The sequence below is a fragment of the Anas acuta genome, chromosome 5 (assembly GCF_963932015.1).
Source record: "Anas acuta chromosome 5, bAnaAcu1.1, whole genome shotgun sequence".
Classification (NCBI taxonomy): domain Eukaryota; kingdom Metazoa; phylum Chordata; class Aves; order Anseriformes; family Anatidae; genus Anas; species Anas acuta.
Genome location: NC_088983.1, coordinates 53,800,504 through 53,821,222, shown reverse-complemented (window position 1 = coordinate 53,821,222; position 20,719 = coordinate 53,800,504). Strand labels below are relative to the sequence as shown.

The window sequence follows — 20,719 nt, the reverse complement described above, 5'->3', positions numbered from 1 at the left end:
ATGAATAAGCAAAATGAAGTGTTTTAAGAACTAAAATTAATTAGGAATTGCTTCATTTGCTTTAAATGATTATCCTCACTCTCTTTCTTTGTAAGCCTCCAGGCTTTCTGTGCAAAACTTTAATAGAACTTTTCACAATAAATTAGAATTGAGAATGTATTTTCACTTACAGTAACAGGGCTCCCTGAAGCACTGCCGTGGGAAACAAGCTCCAAGAACTGCAGGCCTTATTATGGCCGTGGGTACTATGACAGCTACTCCCTGATATGGGGACTGAGCAGTGCTCATCTTATCCATCAAGCAGCATCTCCTCTCTCTGCTGGCTTCTGAGGGATAAGGAAAGCATGACCTGAGGGCTGTCCTCACATGTTTAGTTTCCCCTTCTGCATTTCAGGAGGAAGGCTTCTCCTAGCCATTTCCCAGGCTTTATTCTAGGCTTCCTCACCGTGCTGTTTTTCACCATCCTCACTCTCTTACAACACACCCTGTTAGAAGCCAAACACCAAAAGGCAGAGGGGCAGATGAAAGAGTGAGAAGTAGAGCCAAGAGAGATAGAAAAAAAATGAATAGCAGATTCATTTGGAAAACACAACTTAAAAAAAAAAAAAAAATGAGCTCGGCTTAAGGGATTTCATCATGTTGAGAAGAACATTTCCTGATTCAACAGAAAAGCAGACTGTGGTCCAGAGCAACCCAGATTTCTCTGCTTCTGTCCGCCGAGTTCAGCGCGTGCAGCACCATCCTTTTGCCAGGCATTTCAGGCTTGTTTTGGCCTCATGTGGGCAAAATGAAAACATCTTTCTTGCTCACTCTTCGTTCTGTAAATCACATGCTAAGCTTCCACGAGGCTTTTGTGCCATGCCCTGGTAGTCACCAGATTTGGCACACTTCAGTCCAAATAAAGAAGAAAATTTTTGAAAAATCATTAAAAACAATAAAATGGCAAGCCAGTCTTCATTTTTCCATTAAAAACAGCATCTGTTACTGTGCTTGGTGTTGCAATATATTGGCCCATTAACCGGGTCTTCTGTGAGCATCTGCTCTTAGTAAAAGATCTTGGCAACTTGTAGCTACAAAAGGTCTAGTTTGCAGGCTGCACAAAGCTTTGGGATTGGAAAAAAAAATAGTAAAAGCTTGTGGGTTGAGATAAAGACAGTTTAATAGGGCAGAAAAGAAAGAGAAGTCATAATAATAACAGTAGTAATAACAATAATACGTACAAAGCAAGTGATGCACAATGCAATTGCTCACCACCCGCTGACTGATGCCCAGCCTGTCTCCAAGCAGCAGTCCCCCAGCCACCCCATATTAATTGCTCAGTGGAATTGCCTAATTAATTGCTTAATATGGTATGGAACAACCCTGTGGCCACTTGGGGTCAGCTGTCCTGGTTCTGTCCCCTCCCAGCTCCTTGTGCACCCCCAGCCTCCTTGCTGACAGCGGAGCGTGAGAAGCCCAAAAGTCCTTGGCTTAGTGTAAGCACTGCTCTACAACAATTAAAACATCAGTGTGTTATCAACGTTATTCCCATCCTAAATCCCAAACACAGCACCATACCAGCTGCTAGGAGAAAAATTAACTCTATTATAGCCAAAACCAGGACAATGTAAAGGCCTGTACAGGTAGAGGATATCAGTTGCTCTTCCCTTGTCCACTGATGTGTCACTCCAGCATAGAAGGCCAAGAGTTTAGTCAGGTTTACTTTTGGCTGTGGTGAGGCCATGTTGGCTGTAATCTTCAAATCTGCTTGGTATTAGAGTCTCAGGTCAGCCCAGTCTTTGATACAGATCCACACAGACCTTTTGTTTCAAAGGAGCACAAGCATCCCCTACAAAAATCTTTAAAATAAAAAATAAAAAATACAGGCATCAGCAGATTGTAACAATTATCTTCCAAAAGGGAAAAAAATAATCCTCCAAGTGACCAGAAGAAAAAACAAAAGAGAAGCAAAGTGGGGGGGAGCCTTCCACCATTCTGTCTTTGCAGGTAGGTCTTTCTATCCAAGCTCGATAGCCCAGTAATTCAGCTGCCTTCTGGATTATAAATCCCCAATCTGCTCCAGATCCCCAGAAAATGTATATCCACATACCCTGTAAATGTATATCCACACCTCGCAGCAGTCTCTGCTGCACTGAGGGCTTCCAGCTCCTTTCCAAGTCGGTACCACCCCACTGTCAGATGGCACTGCCAGGAGGAACCACCCCACCACCACTTTCAGCAGGGAAAGAACAGGAAGGGAAGAGGTGCTAGAGGATTACCCTGAATATTCACTGTGTCCTTCAGCATTGGTAGAAGAGGAGTGGAGTCATTAGCATAATTAATAAGATTGGCATGATTAATTAGCTAGCCAATTAACTGCATCAGTTGTGATAGCAACTGACAGTTGATGGTCCTTAACTAGTTAAGTAGCATAATGTTTACAAGTTCCCCCCAGAAAATAAATAAATATATAAAAAGCCCCAAAGTCACAGCTAACCGAGATTAGCAGAGCTAAGATCATCCAACAGAGGTGACACCCTCCAAAATTTGCTTGAGGTCACCGAACTCAACCCATGGACACTAATTGCAGCTACCTGAAAGCCACGTGGAGGGTGGCCAGTGCAGGCTTAGGCCCTTAACTCCCCTTGTCATCCCAGGGTAAAACCTGAATACACAGCAGAAGAGGAACAAGGCTTCAAGCCAGTCGTGGTTCCTGCAGTTGGATTATAACTGGGTTTACAGCACAGATACAGCTGGCTTGGGGAACACCTCCTTTCTCCCAAGATAACTTATTTGCCAACTAAAGAAAAACAAAGAAGCAAACAAAACAAACAAACAAACCCAGTATTCTGGTTTGGAATCTGCCACTAACTTCACAAGGATGCAGCCCATGCCCAGACATTTGCACAAAGGGCTGTATTGCACAGTGCCTGCAGTCCCGAGGGTAGGTTGGATCACCCAGGTCACCGCCTGATCTCTGTCCTAAAGCAAGATTCCCACAACGTCCAAGACTAGAAATAATTGTGTTGCAGTTTAAGTACACTATCCCCTGCTGTGACACGGTGTTGTTAATGGTGAAAGAGCATCTGTATAAAAAAGAAAACACAGACTATTTTGGCAGCCTCTATCAAGGAGCAGCAAGGATCAATTGCTCCCCAAGGGATGGCAGGGGCAGGAATGGTCCCCATCACAGGCAGTGCCCTCACTGGTGCTGTGCAGGACTTGGGCAGAGCCGGGGCTGGGAATGGGAACAGGAATATTCCCCTCCCTGGAGATATTCAAAAGCCATCTGGACGTGGTCCTGGGCAACCAGCTCCAGCTGGCCCTAACTGAGGGTTGGACCAGGTGATGTCCAGATGTCCCTGCCCACCTCAGCCATTCTGGAACTGTATGATTCTGTCCCATTCCTCGTCCCCAGCCCTGAACGTTTAAATTGCTCTGTTATTTACAGGGGAGGGGAGGAGGGAATGGGAGGCAGACTGCTTTTCCCCCTCCTGCTGCATCATCTGCAGCTCAGCTGCTTGCTACCCTCCCTTGCTTCCCCTTCCCTTCTGTCCGACAGGGAAGCACCCTGTCTGGGGCTCTGCCTCCCCTCCCATTGCCCACCGACCTGCTTCACCATTTGCTCATTCCCTGCCAGGATCAGGCAGCAGATATATTTTTGGTTTTTATACCCAAGCTGTGTGCACTGGCCAGATTTTGCCTTGCTCTGCTGTGCCTCGGCCACTACAGGACGAGATGTCCCCCAGCAGCACAGGTGGCACAGAAAAGCCCCCGGTCTCTGTTTCGGCTCTGCTCCCATATGACAGAGGGACGAGGGGGCTCATCCACCCCACGAGGCTGTTCTCCTCTTCCCATCCCAGAGGCTGGGAGCATTGCCAGCCACAGCTATCACCGTGGGGGCCTCCATTCAGGCTTCAAAGTCAGACTTGAAACAGTCCAAAATGCAGACGGGCTCCAGGTTATTGTGGGAGCCTCCTGGGACTGCTGGCTCCTCCATGGCCCCATGACGGGGCTGGGTGTCCCCCACCAGCCTTCCTGCTCCCCTGCATCGTCCCACAGCTTCTCGGTGGTGTTGTCCAGCAGAAGGCACGCACACACGTCCACCTCTCCCCACCGCAGCTCTCACTTCAGCCTCGTTCTCTGCCAGATCCGTCCTGGAAAGAGGAACTAACCAGCAAAAATAGGGGAAATGAACCGGTCCATATGGAAAGAACCATGGCTATGTAAGCAGCTTTCAGAGTAGAAATGGATTTAACTGTTTATTACCCAAAACACACAGCTGCTGCTCTGTGTCACTGACATTGGTGCCCAGCCAGGCTCAGGCACCCCTGGGCAGGACCTCGGGTGACAGGACTGCTGCAGCCAGAGGCCACCAGAGGTTCTGCAGCCCCGTGCAGGAGGTGCCCTTCTCAACCAGAAACACCACGGGAAGGATCCTTCCCTCAGGGGAATCGGGTGCAGGTGGCTACAGGAGGCCCTGACATAAACGGGGACAGTGGAGAGGAAAAATTGAACCTGGCCACCATGGAGGGCCCCCCAAAAAAACATCAAGGACTGTCCCAGGGGCTCGGGCAGCCGTCTCGCCAGGAAACACAAGCAGAGTGCCGTTTCCCCAGTTCCTCCTGATTCCTTCCCTGCATGGCCAGCAGCCTCGCCTCTGTCCTGCCATGGGGAAAAGCCCTGCAGCACAGCTCATGCGAGCAGGGCCGGATCTCACCCCACTGCATGAGCACGGCTGTGGTGCTGGGGCCGGGTCTTGTGTGTGGCACAAAGAGCCAGGTCATTCAGGGTGGCCAAGGGCTGATCTGAGAGTCACTGAAGCATCATTCAAGGGAGGTTCACACAACGGCATCGCATAGGTGCAGGTACACTGCTGAAAAAGGGATTTTTCCGTGCTCCATCTCCAGCACAGCAGCTTTCACAGGGAGAGGAGGCTTTCACTTTAGGGAGGCAATGATTTCCAGGCACCTCTTTTCTGCTCCTCGCCCTGTTTTCTCAGCTCTGCTCAGCCCTTTACCACGTTTCACCAGCTCTCACTTCTCCTTTCCCCTTGTTAATTCAGCCTCCCCCCAAGAGGAGGAACCACCCGGCAGCTGCACCCCCGACTGCCTCATTTCCCCGGCTCCCTCCTCAGCAGCGAGACGTCCGCCGCTCAGCTCAGCCATGCTCTGGGTGCTGAGGGTGGCCGTCCTCACCTGGACACTGGCAGCTGTGAGTAGAGGGGCCGAGCTGTCCCAGGAGCTGTTGCCCTCTTCAGGGATTCAGGACTGCAAGAAGAACTTGAAGGTCCCGAGTCTGGAAGTCCTCCCTGGTGGGGGCTGGGATAACCTGAGGAATTTGGATATGGGCAGAGTGATCAACCTGGGCTACTCGCTCTGCAAGACCACAGAAGATGGGTCCTACATCATCCCAGATGAGGTCTTCACCATCCCTCGCAAGCACAGCAACCTGGACATCAACTCTGAGATCATCGAGTCCTGGAAGAATTACCAAAGCGTCACCTCTTCCTCCATCAACCTGGAGCTGTCCCTCTTCTCCGCCATCAACGGCAAGTTCTCTGAAGCCTTCCACCAGACCAAGACCCACCAAGTACAGGACCGGGCTTTCACCACCCGAGTGCAAGTCAGGAACCTGGTTTACACCGTCAAGATAGACCCAGGAGCTGTTCTGGACAAGAGCTTCAAGAAGCAGCTGATGGTGATTGCCAGCCACCTGGAGAACAACCAGACCCGGATGGCCGATTTTCTGTCTGAAGTGCTGGTGCTCAACTACGGCACCCACACCATCACCTCTGTGGACGCTGGAGCCAGCTTGGTCCAGGAAGATCAGGTCAAAACAACCTTCCTGAAGGACAGCTGGGGCATGCGGAACACCATCACGGCCTCGGCCGGCGTCGCCTTCCACAGCATCATCAACACGAAAACCGAGGGCTCCCTGGACACCAGCTCCTCCTTCACCAAGCAGTACATGGAGAACCGTACCAACTCCAGGGTGGAGAGCGTCGGTGGGATCCCCTTTTACCCAGGCATCACCCTCAAGACCTGGCAGGAGGGGATCAACAACCAGCTGGTGGCCATCGACCGCTCAGGGCTGCCCCTGTACTTCTTCATCAGCCCCAGCACCCTGCCAGAGCTGCCCACCCCCACGGTGAAGAAGCTGGCCAAGCGACTGGAGGCGGCCATCCGCCGCTACTACACCTTCAACACCTACCCCGGCTGCACCGACGCCACCTCGCCCAACTTCAACTTCCACGCCAACGCCGACGACGGCTCCTGCGAGGGGACCATGACCAACTTCACCTTCGGGGGTGTCTTCCAGAAGTGTGTTGGGCTTTCTGGCCCGGACGCCGGCGCGCTGTGCCACACGCTGGAGCAGAAAAATCCCCTCACGGGGGATTTCTCCTGCCCCTCTGCCTACATCCCGGTGCTGCTGGGCGCGCAGGAGCGGGAGGAAGGCCACAGCCACCTGGAGTGCCACAAAAAGTGCACCCTGGGCATCTTCTGCCACCGCGTGTGCCAGGACGTCTTCTGGCTCTCCCGGGTTCAGTTCAGTGCCTACTGGTGTGCGGCGAGGGGCACGGTGCCCCCCGACTCCGGCTACCTCTTCGGGGGGCTGTTCAGCAGCCACAGCGCCAACCCCCTCACCGGCGCCCAGTCCTGCCCTTCGGGGTACCTCCAGCTGAAGCTCTTCGACGACCTCAGGGTGTGCGTGAGCCAGGATTACGAGAGCAGCATCCAGTACTCCGTGCCCTTTGGGGGCTTCTTCAGCTGCCAAGCAGGGAACCCGTTGGGGGGGCAGCACCGCGGCACCCCCGAAGACCCCTACGTCAAGCGCTGCCCCTCGGGCTTCAGCCAGCACTTGGCGCTGATCAGCGACAGCTGCCAGGTGAATTACTGCGTCCAGGCTGGCATCTTCACGGGGGGCTCGCTGCCCCCTGCCCGCCTGCCGCCCTTCACCCGCCCCCCCGCCAGCCTGCCGGCCACCGACACTGTGCTGGTGAGCAGCGGGGACGGGGAGGGCGCCTGGGTGAGGGACGGGCAGAGCCGCCTCTGGAGGCCGGCCCAGCCCGCCGAGATCCAGCACACAGCCGAGATGGTGATGGGCCGGCGGCTGACGGGGGGCGAGGTGGCCGGCGTGACGGCCGCCGTGGTGGTGGGGCTGGCCACGCTCCTGGCCATGGTCAGCTACGGCCGCTGGAGGTACAGGATGAGGGGGGTACCGGGAGATGAAGGAAAGGGACAGCACGCCCGTGGGGAGCCCGGAGGATAGCACTGTGGTGAGCATGGGCGAGGGGTACCAGCAAGAGGCGGAGGGGCTCACGGCGTGAGCATCCCTCAGGTCCCGCTGCTGGGCAATGCTGTGAGCTCCCGGTCTAGGCAACCCCCCCTGCCCACCCCTCATCCCCACAGAGGCCCCAAGGTTTCCCCAGCTCCAGCCTGGAGCACCCCCGGTGCTGCACAGCCTCTCTCCCCGCGCCAGGCTCCCTGGCTGATTTCTGACGCCATCTCCTGGGGCTGTCCCACCACCGTGACCCACCCCCGTACGCCCCTGCACATTCCCTCTCCCAGGCAGCTGTCGCTTGAGAACTAAACCACCCCATTCCTCGCTGCAGGCCATGCCTCCTCTCTTCCCCCACAGACAGAAAAGGGGAACCAGGGCCCTCCAACCTGCCCCTGAAGCCCATGGGGTGCCAAAAGACGAGGACACCCCAAGCTGCCCCCAAAGAGCAGGGGGGAGCCATGCGGCACCCCCTCCCTGACCCACCGGGACACCAGCCAGTCTCAGCTCCACTGCAAGAGTTGCTGCATGTAAAAGCGTCGGTGCCCGACCCCTTGGACCAGCCCCATTCCCCCATAGACCCCCCCCAGGTATTTTTGACACCCAGGGCCAGCACGGAGAGCATTAGCAACGCTCCGTCTCCCAGTAAAGGAGGGAGCAAAGAGACAGGAGGACCCCCCCCCGGTCTCCATGTATATCTAGCATGGTAGATATACACACACGTAGAGAGGCACGGATCAGTTTTATTTCAGCCAGCAACTAATTGCATAGGCAACACGGCATTAAAAAAAAAAAATAAAAGGAAAAAGTGATGTTGTTAAAAGGCTGCGTCATGTTAGAGCCGGCAACCCGGGCACCGGGGGAGGGCGGGGGGGGTCCCTTCCTCTCTGAGATCACACCAGGGTTTTGCATAGCTCCAGCTGGGGTTTTTCTGCAGCGGGGGAAGCCCCGGGCACAGGCCAGGAGAAATCACACTGCTGCAGAAGGGCCCAGAAGGGGATTTCCTAGGGGAAGAGGAATTTTCTCCCTTGAGGTAGACGTCCGGCCAGCCGTCCCTCCGGGGAGGGTGGCTGCGGGACAGGAGGTGCCCGGCCCTCCCCGTGGGTGTCCCCTCCCTCGCCTGGCCACACAGACGACGGACAGAAGACAACAGAGAGTCCAGGCCGTGCGGGGACAGCGAGCATCCTCCGCCGTCCGCTTTTATTGATCCCCCGCGGGGTGGCCGGGTGATGGGCCCGCAGGTTTGGGGTGGGGGGGGAAGAGGAGAAACAGCGATGACAACAGAAGGACGCACACCAGGACAGACCCCGCACCGCCAGCCTCCGGGACAGAGGGCAAACCGACCCCCCAAAGGGAAAGCAGGAGGAGAAAGGGGGCTAAACAAAAAGGGACTACGAGGACCTAACCCCACAGGGGGCAGTTCGGGCAGCCGCAGCACTGCCCCTGCCTGGCTCGCTGAAATAGGGCCTCTCAAAGGGTGGGCATGGAGCCATGAGGAGGATTTCCCCAAGGAAGCCCCCCAGACACTGGGACCCCCATCCCACACGAGGCCCTGTGAAGTCCCCGGGGCTGGTGGGGACCACAAGATGCCATGCAAACCCCCTCCCCGCCACCCGCCCTACCTCCCCCCCACACATCAACCCCAACAGCCCCCAAACCACTGCGCCAACCCGCTGCCAGCCACCCTGTCCTCCCCCCGCCAGCCATGTCCCCCCAGCCCCCCAAAAAACCTCACCAGGGACCCTCGAGTCTTGGAACCCTGCTGGGATACAGCAGGGAGGGGATGGGATCCCACAGAGACCCCCGCCGGGGGGCACCGACCCCTTTTGGGCCACCCCCACCCCATCACGAGCACCACCAGGCTCAGCCCCTGCCCCACGTCGCATCCTCCCAGCCGCCAGGCCGCCACCCCAAACACCACCAGCCCTATATGTACATATATACGACAAACCCCCAAAACACGAGGTATATAAAATTCGACACGGGGACGCCCCCATACAAACAGTTCAAGGAACCCACTACCGTGGGGGGGAGAGACATACAGGCCCCCCCCACTCGGCTTTCTACCACCCTTCAGCCCCTTCCCAGCACAGCCCGGACGAGGGGACCCCACAGGACACAGCTCAGACACAGCCAAGAGGAGAGGGGATATGGGGTGGGGGGTCTGGCCGAGGTGGACCAGGGCCCCCCCCCCCTCCAACCTCTGTGGACAGAGACCACCCGGGAGGTACCAGACGGGACAAACAAACGAACAAACGGGTAAGGGACGAGGCAGGGCCAGAGCGAGAGGGACCCCCGTAGCCCCTGCTCCCACCCCGTAGCCCCTGCTCCCACCCACTCCGCCCAGCACCAGGACGGGGTCCCAACCCCAGGTGGGTGCCGGGGGGGGATCAGGGACCCAGGCGAGGAGAGGGGAGAGGTCTGGGCTGTTCACAGCGACCCCCAGCTCCCCAGGACAGCACACACCAGCGGCTAGCCGGCAGGGACGGCCAGGCCCGCTGAACCCCCGTGGCTCAGAGCGCCAACCGGCTCTGCCAGCAGGGAAGGGATGTCCCAAAAGACGCCCCCCAACACCCCCAGACAGCCCGGAGATGGCCCTGCTGGAGGGGGTGCTGCCTTATCCGCAGGGGGAGCGGCGGGCAGCCCTCCCCGCGGCGGTCTCAGTCCTTCTCCTGGGCCAGGCTCTCCTCCGTGATGCCCTGGGCCGCCAGCTCGGCCAAGACATTGTCCAGGTAGTTGATATCGGGGTAGCCGTGGCCGGTGAGGTTGGAGCCAAACTCCGTCTTGTGGTGGATCTCGTTCCATATCACCGTGTCCGACTCGCCCGTGGTGCTCGAGGTCCCGATGGCAAAAATCAAGCGCCGGTCCCAGGCCACCAGCAGCAGCTTCAGTACCTGGGGAGGGGGAGGTAGGGCAGGCAGCAAGGAGAACGCAGGAAAGCCCTAGCAAACCTGTCTGGGTTTGGCTGTGTAAGCCAAGCCTGCTTCTCCCCGTGCCCCCAAGGGCTGCTCCCTTCCCTCTCCCCCTCGGTACATCCTTGAGGACACTTTGGCCAGCTCAAGCCACCCCGGTGAGCCCCTCTCACCTTCCTGCCCTTCTCGCTGTCGGGCAGGTAACAGTGCCGGGGGAAGCCACGGGCCGTGAAGCTCTTCCCTGGGTTCGGATGCTCTGGTCCCTGCAGCGGGAGAGAAATTAAAAATAAATTAACAAATTTAGAGCTCAGAAGCATGCTCTGCGTGCAAGGCAATACTCCGACAGCGGCGCTAAAATCCACCGTGTCCCCCTGCCACCAAACAAATGGGATCAGCGCTTTTGCAGGGCTTTGCCCCCATTTCCCACAACGCGCTCACAGGCAAGCAGCCCCACCTGCACCCCCGGGGGGATGTTGTAGATGATGCGGATGGTTTTGCAGTCCGAGTGGCCGGGCAGCGCGTGAGGGATGATGTGGTACTCCATCTTCCCCGGGGGCTGCGTCCCCGTCTTCACCCCGTAGATGGTTTTGCAGGTCGGACACTGCAGGCTGCCGTCCTGAGGGGAGGAAAGGAGTGGGGAGCAATGAGAGCAGCGCTCCCCAGCACCACCCAGAGCAATGCTGAGCACCGTTTTAGTCATAAGCATCCAGTCATTCCAAAAACACTCCGGCAGCGGCGGGGGAGGGCTGGGAGCATTTATAAACCAGACCTCAGGTCTTTCGTTAAAGCTGAATTCCTCTTCCTCATCAGTTGTACAGTCCTCACTGCTTTCCCTGCCTCTAGTTTTTGTTTTAGTTTGACGGAGGGAGAAGGCATAATAAAAAAATTAACTCTGCACCAAGACAGGGGGGTAAGAGCCCTCAGCACCTTCCCACCAAGAGCTGTTTTATTTCGGGATGTGTCTATGGTGTGCACCACAGCCCCAATGTGCCCCCCACAGCGCAGGGGTCTTGGATTTGGGGGATTTGGGCCCCCCCAGCCTGCAGCCCCGTACCTTGTTGCCGTTGTTGTACATGGCCACCAGGCAGTGGAGGTGGAAGATGTGGCCACATTTCGCCAGCTTCCCCACCAGGTCGGGCTTGATGGCGGGCTGGGGGCCCTTGTAGCCGGAGGGTGCCGAGAGGCGCTCCATGCAGATGGTGCAGTCCTGTGGGGATGGGGAGAAGGGTCAGACAGACAGAAGGACAGACAGACAGACCTCGCTGAGCCAGCAGTGCCAGGACACGGGGCCAACGCCGTTGGTGTCACCTCTGGATCAACCTCCCCACCCTGAGGAGGGCAGGGAGCCAGTGCCCATGTCCCCAGACTCATCCCACATAAAAATGCCCCCCGGGCATCCCATACAGACCCCAAACAGCCCCCGCTGCTCGCACCTCATCGGGCGGGTGCCGCACCTTCTGCAGGTATTTCTTCAGCACCTCCTCGGGGGTTTTACCTGCGGGGAACACGAGTCAGAGGGGCCTGGGGCGAGGCGCCGGAGAAACCCCCGAGAGGGGACCGAAGGGGAAAGGGGCCAAGCGCGTCTCACCCTTCTTGGCCTGCTTCTTGGTGGTCTTGCGGCAGGTGTGGGAGATGCCAGGGATGGACTGGATCTCGCTTTTGCTGACGGGCGGCGGGTGCAGCACCAGCTTGGGCGGCCGCGTCAGGCAGACGGGCAGCCCCGCCGCGCTCATCAGGATCCCCGTGATGCCTGCGCAGGGGCCAAGCATTAAGCAGCAAGCCCCCAAACCTCCAGAATCCCCCCAGAAACCTCCCCAGCAAGCCCCCACAGCCCCGTCCTCACCTGCCAGCGCGGGGTTCACGGGGCTGGAGCCGTTGAGGTTCTTCACGGGGACGGTGGGGACCCTGCGGAGAGTCCACGGGGGCCACGTCAGGGCCCACAGACGGCGTCCCCATCCCTCGTCCCTCACCCCGAGCCAGGCCCAGCCCCAGACAATAGTTGCCTGAGCAACTGAGCAGGCCCTGGCTGGAAAGAGAGAATCCCCCATGGGGGGCAAGGTGCCCCCCCGGCCCCGCCGCTGCCTTTTCTCCGGCTCTTTAGAAACCCGGCCTGTGTCTCCCAACTATTCACGGCCCCTTTTTGTCGCTGCTTGCCAGGCTGTCGTGTTGGTTTTTTTTTTTTTTTTCCTCCTTTCTCCTACAGCCATGTAGCCGTGGCTGCTTCCCCCCCTCCCTCCTTCCCCAAGGCTTCTCTTCCATGGGAAAGTTTCCCGGTGGGTCAGGAGCAGGGAGGGAAGGGGGGGACAGGGAGGGAGAGGAAAGGGGCCAGGCTGTGACAGAAGGCTGATGGCAGGGCCAGACAAAGGGGAGAAAAAAAAAACAGGCTCATTAAATGGTCCCAACCCCCCCAGGAAAAAAATAAAAGTGTCTTCTGTAGGCCGGGGGCCTGGCAGGACCCCTTCTCCAGGAGCCCTGAATGCCTTTTCTTTGCTGTTTGTGCTGCCCCCCGCCCGGCCCCGGCCCCTCATTGAGATGCAGCGCTGCGCTCCGCCAGGGCCGGGCGGTGGGCTTGGCAGCCCACAGGCAGCCTCGGTGATCTCAGAGGCCTTTTCCAGCCCGAATCACCCCCCCCACCCCACGCAGGGCGCTTGGGTGCCCCCAGGAGGGGCCAGCACACCCCTCTGCCCTGCGGACCCCTCCCTTTCAGGCTCAGGGATGCATGGAAATGCCCCAGAACAACGCATCCCCTGTTCCCCTGTTCCCCCCGCAACTACCCCCTCGCTCGCACGCGGCAGGACTCACCCGGAGGCGATGAGCACCCGGGACTGGGCGATGGCCAGGCGCTGCAGGTGGCTGCGGTTCAGGGTGCCCATGCCGGGGCGCGACGCCTTGCCGCTGCCGGCACCGGGGCCGGCACCGGGGCCGGGGGGGCTGGCGGCGGAGACGACGGAGCTCAGCGCCGGCGTGCTGGCTGCCTGCTGCCGGCCCCCCTGGGAGGCCAGCACCTTCAGCGAGCCACGTGCCGCGGCCGTACCGTCGGCTGCCTTGGCCCCCGGGGCTGGCGCGGGGGCTTTGGGGGCAGCGGGGGGCGCGGGGGGGGCTTTGCGAGGCTGCAGGGTGGCAGCCCCCAGGCCGCCCGCCGACACGGCGGCTTTGACGCTCATGACCAGGAGGCACTGGGGGCAGGCGCAGGTGGGTGCCGGGGGGGCCGCGGCCGCCCCCGGGCTGGCCGGCCACGACTGTGATTTGGGCAGGGTGCCCGAGACCAGCGGGTAGACCATGTCGAGGCGGCGTCGGACACGGCGCTTGCGCTGGGTCTGCCGGTTGATCTGGCCCATGGTGGCAAAGTCAATGACGTAGCAGAAGCCGATGGTGCTCAGGTCCACCCAGGGGTGCTGCTTCTCGTAGGCGCGCTGGATGGTGATGCCCACGTCCATGTCGTAGGGCGTCCAGGAGCCGCTGTCGTTCTCCCACTCCCACACGACGCCCTTGCCCGGGGCTGACGACGGGTCGTAGTAGCTGCGGCGCACCGGGCGGATGGTGCCTGCCGGAGGGGGGGTGACACAGATGCTATCAGGCTCGGACCCGCAGGCAGGGAGCACCTCCAAACCACCCCAACCTGCCCTGCTGGTGCCGCTCGGTTTGGGGACGGGACGGCTTTCTGGCGTGGCTGCTGTCCCCGCCCTGCCACGGGAGCGGCGTGCCTCAGTTTCCCCAGGCACAGCCTCGATGGGACACAGAACCATGAGCTTAGCAGCAAAACCTCATCCAGGAGCCTCCCTTAGGAGCTGGGTGACACAAGGCATGCCCCAGGCTCCTGGGGGGCACGACATGGCCCCGTCTGCCTCTCAGCTGTGGGCCAGGAGAGGGAAATTAGAGATTTTGGGCCAAGAGGCAGCGCTGAGCCCCACAGCATGGCACCAGCACCCAGAGCATGATGTGCACCAGCAGGGTAGAGGGGCTCAGGGCAGCCCCAGAAACGTCCTGCAGTGAAAACCCAGCCAGCAGCACGAGGAAAATCCCCGCAAGGCTGAGTAAAGGAGCTGGAGCAGGGCTCTGTGCCTCGGCCCCTGCTCTTCCACCAGCAAGTGCACGAGTGGGGCAGGAGAGCAAAGCACTTGGCAGCTTGCACCTACCCACTGCACTAAGGCAGCTAGGGCACGTTCAAAGCAAGGATGCCAACATCGGGAGTTCCTACAAGGGAAAAGCCTTCCTATCTGGGTCGTTTCACAGCAGCACAGCACGGGGCTATGCCCAGCCTTGGTGTCCTGTCCTCAGCATGCCTCCTGGCCCAGGGTTGTTTGGTTAATGAATCGGGTGAGCTCATGAGCATCGCTGCCTCTGGAGGCACCGCACCCTTCTGCAAAATCCCATCGCTTGCCCCCACAGGAACGAGGGAGCTCAAGGAGCAGAAGTCACGAGCTGGAAGCCTCCAGCTTTACACCACGAGGCGGTGAGCCCGTGGCACCCTGGCACCGGGGTGAACCGCGAGCATTCCTGCGCTGCTCTTCCCCCTAAATCCTGCAGGAATTTCAGTCCCTTTTAACCCCCACGGGAAATGCCCACTACCACCACGCAAGCCCAGGTCCCCTGAAAAAAAAAAAAAAAAAAAAAAAGGCTAAAAGCAAAACGGGCCACCTGCCCCATCCTGCCAAGGGGCAGCCGGGGGAGAAAAGCTGCCAGCCCCGAGGGCACAAAGGAGGGCCGGAGGGGAGCAGGGCCTCGCAGCACAGCACAGCACAGCGGTGATTTATCCTAATCCGGGGCGAGCGATGGCATGTGGCATCTGGCGGTCCCTCCCCGGCCACGGTGTGGGAAAACCACGGCCCCCCCAGCCCCAGCCCAGCGCAGGGCCGCCAGCCTCCCATTCAGCGGGGGAAGAAAGGGGACAATAGCTATTCAGGGCCTGCCAGGGTCACGACCCCCCCCAAATCAGAGCTGTTTAATGACCCAAAATACCAACATTCCCGGCAACCCGGAGGGAAGCAGAACAATCCCCCTTTCAGGCCTCCTCCCCCCAGGCGACAATAGCCCTCAGACGGATGGCGCTGAAAGCTGTCCCCGGGCAGCAGAGGTCCCTTGTCCCCTTGTCCCCACGACCACGGTCCCCACCAGCCCCCAGAGCAAGCTGTCCAGGGACAAGGGACATTGCCAGGCCCCCTCCCTACTATTATTATGGGGGTGCCTGGGGAGGGAAGGGGCCCAAGCCCCTGTGACAGCCACCCCCAAGACCCCATGCCCTTAATTTCATGCACCTTGCGCTCACCCCCTGGGTATTTCCTACAACCTGTCTGTGCTCCCCACCCTGGGGACAGCCACGCCTGCTCGTGTCCCCCCCTATAAACCCCCCAAAACCCACCTCTGCCTCACCTGGGCATCACCCCACCTGCCCGTGCCCCCACCCCCAAGGCAGGATTTGTCCCCCCAGCACCACGCAGGAGCAGGCTCAGGGGGAGCACAGAGACCGGGTGGGATGGCGTAAGGCAGGTCAGCAGCAGGCAAGCCCGGGCATCCCCAGGCCAGCAGGGCCAGCAGGCAGGCCGGGCAGCACGAAGCGGAGCTGTGCAATTCTAGGTCAGGCAGGGCAGGGTGGTGCAATGCAAACCCAGAGCTCAGCATGATGCAATAGGGGGCCCGGCAATGCAACCCCCCCCCCCATCGGGCAGCACCCAGGAGGGCAGCAGGGCGAGAGCAGGGTGGGCAAGGGGATGAAACGCAGAAGAAGGCAGCACAAAGCAATATGGGACGCGGAAAGGCGGCACGGCACAGCACAGCTTGGGGCCTGGCAGCACAGCGCCAAGCAATTCCAGGTCAGGGAGCGCAGGACCTGGCAGCAGAGCCAGGTGCAAGCTGATGCTAAACAGCGCGGTGTAAAACAGCGACAGGGACATGCAGGGCGATGCCGGATCAGTGGGGCAGGGCAGGGCAGCACAGCAGCAGGCAGCACGGTGCAGGAGGGCCCGGGCAGGACCGGGCAGCACCAGATGGGAGCGGGCAGCACGGCGCAGCGCGATGCAGGGAGGCTGCAGGCGTGCAGCACAAAGCAGGGAGGGAGCGGGCAGGGCTGGAAGGGCCTCGGTGACACCGCACGGTGCACGGGGAGGAGCGGGCGGTGCCGAGCAATGCGAAGCGAGGTGGTGGCAGCCCGGGGAGGACCGGGCAGGTGCTGGCAGTGCCCAGCGGTGCCGAGCTCCAGGGTGCAAGGAGCGGGGCCGCTGCGTCCAGGGCTGACTCACCGGTGTCCTGGCGGAACTGGTGCATGGACTGCAGGTCGATGATGTAGGGCGCCAGGCGGCTGTCGGCCTGGCCCAGCACCACGCTGCCTCCCGCCCGCGGCCCGGCACGGGCCACCGCCTCGATGTGGTGGCTGACGGCCGGGCTGTAGGGCCGCCAGCGCCCGTGCTCGTTGAGCCATTCCCACACCACCACGGCCGAAGCGAGCAGCATCGCTCCCCCGAGCCGCCTCAGCCCCCTTCACCACCACCACCTCCTCCTCCTCCTCCTCCTCCTCCTCCTCCTCCTCCTCCTCCTCCTCCTCCTCCTCCTCCTCCTCCTCCTCCTCCTCCTCCTCCTCCTCCTCCTCCCGCTGCCCGCCGCAGACGCCCCGCCGCCGCTGCAGCCCGCCCCGCCGGCTCCCGCATGCTCCGCGGGGCTGCCCGCCCGCCTGCCCCCGCCCCGGGGCCGTCCGCCGAGGGGGCGCGGAGGGGAAGGGCCGCGGCTGGGCGCCGGGCCGGAGCGCAGCGCCTCTCCCCGGCCGGGCGGCGGCAGCGGGGGGCGGCCCCGCTCCGCTCCGCTCCGCTCCGCAGCGCCCGCCCCGTTCCCGCGCCCGCGCCAGCGCGCGGCGGGGCGCCACGGGGGAGCCACGCCCCCCCCGCGCCCCTTGGCCACGCCCACAAGACCCGGTGGCCACGCCCCTAACGCGCAATGGCCACGCCCCCATCACCACTTGGCCCCGCCCCCTTGGTGCGAGGCCACGCCCCCTAGGCGCCGACCACTCGCCCCCGAGGGGGGGGCAAAGCCGGGAGGAACCATTGGTGGCGTGGGGGGGGGGGGGAGCGGGGTGCAGCCCCCCTGTGGCACCCCCAAATCCGCCCCAGACACTGAGACAGCGCCGGAGGAACCCCAAATTATCCTCACACCTCCACGCTGGGTTCCTGCAGCCCCCCAGCACCAGCAGCGGCGCCCACCGCACTTCATTTTCCCATTTTGGGGAGAAATCACCCCAAAAAGACTAAAGGAACGCTGCCCCCACACCTTGTGCCTGCGGGATTTGGGCAAATTCCCCATTCCAGCGTGCTCAGGGGGGACCCTCCCCCGGGACATGGGGGCGCTGTGGCTGTAGGGCATCCGTGGGGGCTCAGCTCCCGATAAATTCCATTTTCCAGGCAATAAATATGATTATAAATATTATTATAAATATTATGGCAAAATGGGAGCAAATCCCCCCATGGGCCCCCGAGCACGTTTTCCTGCCCAAATCCCTTCCCTCGTCCCAAAGCACGCTCCCGGTGGGTTTCTGTTGGCCACGGGGCTACCGCCACCATGGGAGGCTGGCCTAAAGAGCCTGCAGCCTCAGGGTGCTTCCCTTCATGCTCCTCGCCCGCGTTTCGGCCAAAAATCCGAAATTGAGCCCGGGGTGGGGGGCTCGGGTGTCAGCACAGCTGCGCCGGGGCCCTGCTGGCAGGGAGAGCCCCGGGTTTGGGGCCGCTCGCCCAGCTGGCAGCGAGCATCAGCCAGGCCGCGGGGCGGGCGGTGACAGCTCGGCTCTTCACGGTGCCTCTGGTCATGGTGGCGGCCCTCAGCCCTCAGCCCCCCCGTGGCCCTGCTTGCCCTGCCCTTTGCCCCCCCTGCGGTGCCCCCCCAGCCCCTGCAGACGCCACTGGTGCTGCTGCGGGCACCGTGCCCGGTGCCTCCAGCGCCCGCGGGGACAAAGCTGCTTTGTGCGGGGCTGGCTGGGCATTTCCAAGCCGTGTGCCCGCACCACGCTCCCAGACTTTCCCCCCACGCCCCAGCGAACGAGGACCCCCCGTCCTCCAAGAAGTCACGGCTCCCCAGCAGATCTCCCAGGCACTTTATTCACTCAGCAGCCATCAAGGAAAAAAAAAATAAAAATAAAAAAAAAAAGAAAAACCACAATGGCCAAGGCAGCTGAGAAGCCTCAGGGCTTCGCAGGGTACGAGATGCAGGTTGGAGGTTGGGGCTGTTCGTTTCTCCAGGCCTTCTCCAGTCCTAATTGTGGCCTGGGGGCACCAGTCTCCTCGCAGAGGGTCTCCCCAGCCAGCCTTCGGTTAGCAGATCCTCTCTGCCGGATCGTGGGAGCAGCTGAGAAACGCCATCCTGCCCAAACCCCCCCGCCACCCCCTCCCCAACGAGCCCCCAAGCAGTTAGAGCAGAAATTCAACGCACGGAGAACACCAAGAGGGCAGGAGCAGGCAGAGGGGAAGGACAAGGAACCACCCGAAGGGGGCAAAGCCTCGGGTGGTGCAGAGGGGGCTACAATTCCTTCCACCAGGTGCCGGTTTCGCAGCCCTTCACTCCCGCCTTGCCTCTCCGAGAGCCCCATCGCAGCTCCCTGCCTCGTGAAGCAGCATCAAGCCATGACAAGAGGCAGCGAGCGAGTCTCACGGCACCTTGCTCACCAAGGACCGCGGCCTCTGGGCCCTGCCAACCCCGAGCACGCAGAGCCGGACTCATCCCGAGCCTCGTCCTTCAGGGCTTCCCTCCCCGTGCCTCTGCCCCCCCAGCTGGGAAAAGGAGCCCCCTCACCAGACCCGGGCTCCCCGCACCCCGTGCGGCCATCACTGGCCCTCGGCCATGCCAGGGGCTGAGCTGGGACCGGGGCCGGGCCGGGCGAGCTGCCGCAGGTCCCTCACGGACCTCACGGCCCACTGGGCCAGCTCCCGCAGCACCCCCAGGCCCCGCAGCTTCTGCTCGAAGAGGCTGAGGCGAGGGGGCGCGGGGGGCCCGTCCCCATCATCTCCGGGGGGCCGGCGGCTCTCCAGCTCCAGCAGCTCCTCCAGGTGGTAGGCGAAGGCCGAGACCTGCAGCAGGACGGCCGCCAGCGCCCGGCCCAGCGCGGCGTCGGCGTCGCCCAGCTGCTCGCGCTGCTCCTCCAGCATCTGGGCCAGCAGCGCGCGGAAGGCCCGGTACGCCGCCAGGTTGTCCAGCAGCCGCTGCGTCCCCGTCTGCTCGCCCCAGTGCTCCGCCGCCGCCGCCGGCACCCCTTCCACCGCTGCCACGCTCACCGAGGCGTCCAAGCCCTGCCGCTCCACCTGTGCGGGGAAAAAAATAAACGAGAAACGGGGACCCTCAGCAGCCCCCATGATGGTTTGGGGCACGGGGGCAGAAGGCGAAAGGCAGGAGGTCACCCGAGCACCGATGAGACCCCAAGGCCGAGGCGTCGGCAGGATTTTGTCCCAAAGCTCGGCAGCAGCCTCGGGGCATGGGTGGAGATGCACTCACGTAGATGTCCAGGAGGTCGGCCACGTCCGAACGCATCTTCCTGGCCAGGCGGATGCCGCGGCTGCACAGGTCGCGGCGCCGGAGGGTGCTGGCCGAGGGGGTGTCTGCTGCTGCCATGGCCCCGGCGCTCGTCCCGGGGCTCCGGGCTCACGGCGCGGCGCCCGCCTGGCCCGGGAAGGACAATCCCGTGCTGAGCTGGTGCATTCCAGCCGGCGTGCTCTGCTCACGCGTCCGCTGGCCCGGCTCTCCCCCTCTTCCGCGCCTGGGGCCTGGCACCACGCTGCCAATTCCCGCCTCTGGGATCAACAGCCACAGATTATTGCCCTAATTCCCCCACGCTTCGCCACTCGCTAAGCCTATTGCCCGGAACGGCCTCGCCCGGCGGCAGCAGGAGGCTCTCCCAGCCCCAGCTCGGACCCTCTCCTGCCTCCCCGCAGGGAAACCAGCCCCCAGCCCCGGCCCCGTTCCCTCCATTTAGGCCGGAGCATGGGAAAACGCTGCCGGGAAGAGGCGAGCAAAGCCGGGACGTTGCTCAACAGCTGAGCAGGGAGGGCAGCCTGGGGCCTGAGCAGGGCACAGGGGACACAGGGACATCCAGCACCAGCTGTGGGATTTGTGCTATTCACCCCAAACCCTTGGGGGCTGCACCCCAAAGCCCTCAGGGCTTCACCCCAAACCCTTTGGGGCTTCAAGGCCCTGCCTGCTGCCCTCTTCCCAGCCACCCGTTCCTGCAGGGGCCTGCCCCGAAGCAGAGCCCGCGAGGAGGAGGCCCTTGATTCCCCCCCCCCCTCCAAAACACAAGCACCACACAAAAACCAGCCCTTTTTAGGTTTATTTGCTTTTTCCTCAAGATGTTTATTTTGGTTACGTGTTACCCAGATGAAGAGAAAAATGGGAGTTGGAAAGCAGCTTCCCTTTACAACCGCACCACTACGAGCCCTGCCCTGGCCTGGGGCTACCGGGGAGAGGCTCAGGGCTACCAGGGGGAATTCGGGGGCTAGCAGGGATGGGGGGCAAGCCCCAGCCCCCCCGGGATAGCCCAGCAGCACCGGTGCCACCTGGTGGCTACTGCAGAAAGCGCTGCC

General features: G+C 61.2%; 3 protein-coding genes across 5 annotated transcripts; 1 reads left to right on the top strand and 2 right to left on the bottom strand.

The window, feature by feature from the left end:
• Positions 1-5,058: 5,058 nt before the first annotated feature.
• MPEG1 (macrophage expressed 1) lies at positions 5,059-8,083 on the top strand. The gene is given in 2 exon segments (XM_068684869.1): positions 5,059-7,194; positions 7,196-8,083. Coding segments are annotated over 2 exon segments (2,163 nt in total). The 5' UTR covers positions 5,059-5,145; the 3' UTR covers positions 7,310-8,083.
• Positions 8,084-8,417: 334 nt separating this feature from the next.
• On the bottom strand, positions 8,418-17,023 carry DTX4 (deltex E3 ubiquitin ligase 4). Of its 3 annotated transcripts, none has more exons than XM_068684872.1 (10): positions 16,774-17,023; positions 16,409-16,674; positions 12,975-13,716; positions 12,016-12,077; positions 11,761-11,922; positions 11,606-11,667; positions 11,227-11,379; positions 10,627-10,788; positions 10,346-10,435; positions 8,418-10,154 (listed from the first exon to the last, which is right to left on the bottom strand). In XM_068684872.1, the coding sequence occupies exons 2-10, from the start codon at positions 16,617-16,619 to the stop codon at positions 9,921-9,923; spliced, it is 1,878 nt and encodes a 625-aa protein (XP_068540973.1). In that variant the 5' UTR covers positions 16,620-16,674; positions 16,774-17,023; the 3' UTR covers positions 8,418-9,920. The 3 variants fall into 3 exon arrangements, with proteins under 3 accessions (XP_068540973.1, XP_068540974.1, XP_068540975.1); XM_068684873.1 differs by lacking the exon at positions 16,774-17,023 and adding an exon at positions 16,730-16,747 and having other exon boundaries at positions 16,409-16,651; XM_068684874.1 differs by lacking the exons at positions 16,409-16,674; positions 16,774-17,023 and adding an exon at positions 15,543-15,699.
• A 1,197-nt stretch (positions 17,024-18,220) lies between these two features.
• CNTF (ciliary neurotrophic factor) lies at positions 18,221-20,681 on the bottom strand. Its single transcript, XM_068684875.1, has 2 exons — positions 19,635-20,681; positions 18,221-19,444 (listed from the first exon to the last, which is right to left on the bottom strand). Exons 1-2 carry the CDS (start codon positions 19,749-19,751, stop codon positions 18,971-18,973), a joined length of 591 nt encoding a protein of 196 aa, XP_068540976.1. The 5' UTR covers positions 19,752-20,681; the 3' UTR covers positions 18,221-18,970.
• Between the last annotated feature and the right edge of the window lie 38 nt (positions 20,682-20,719).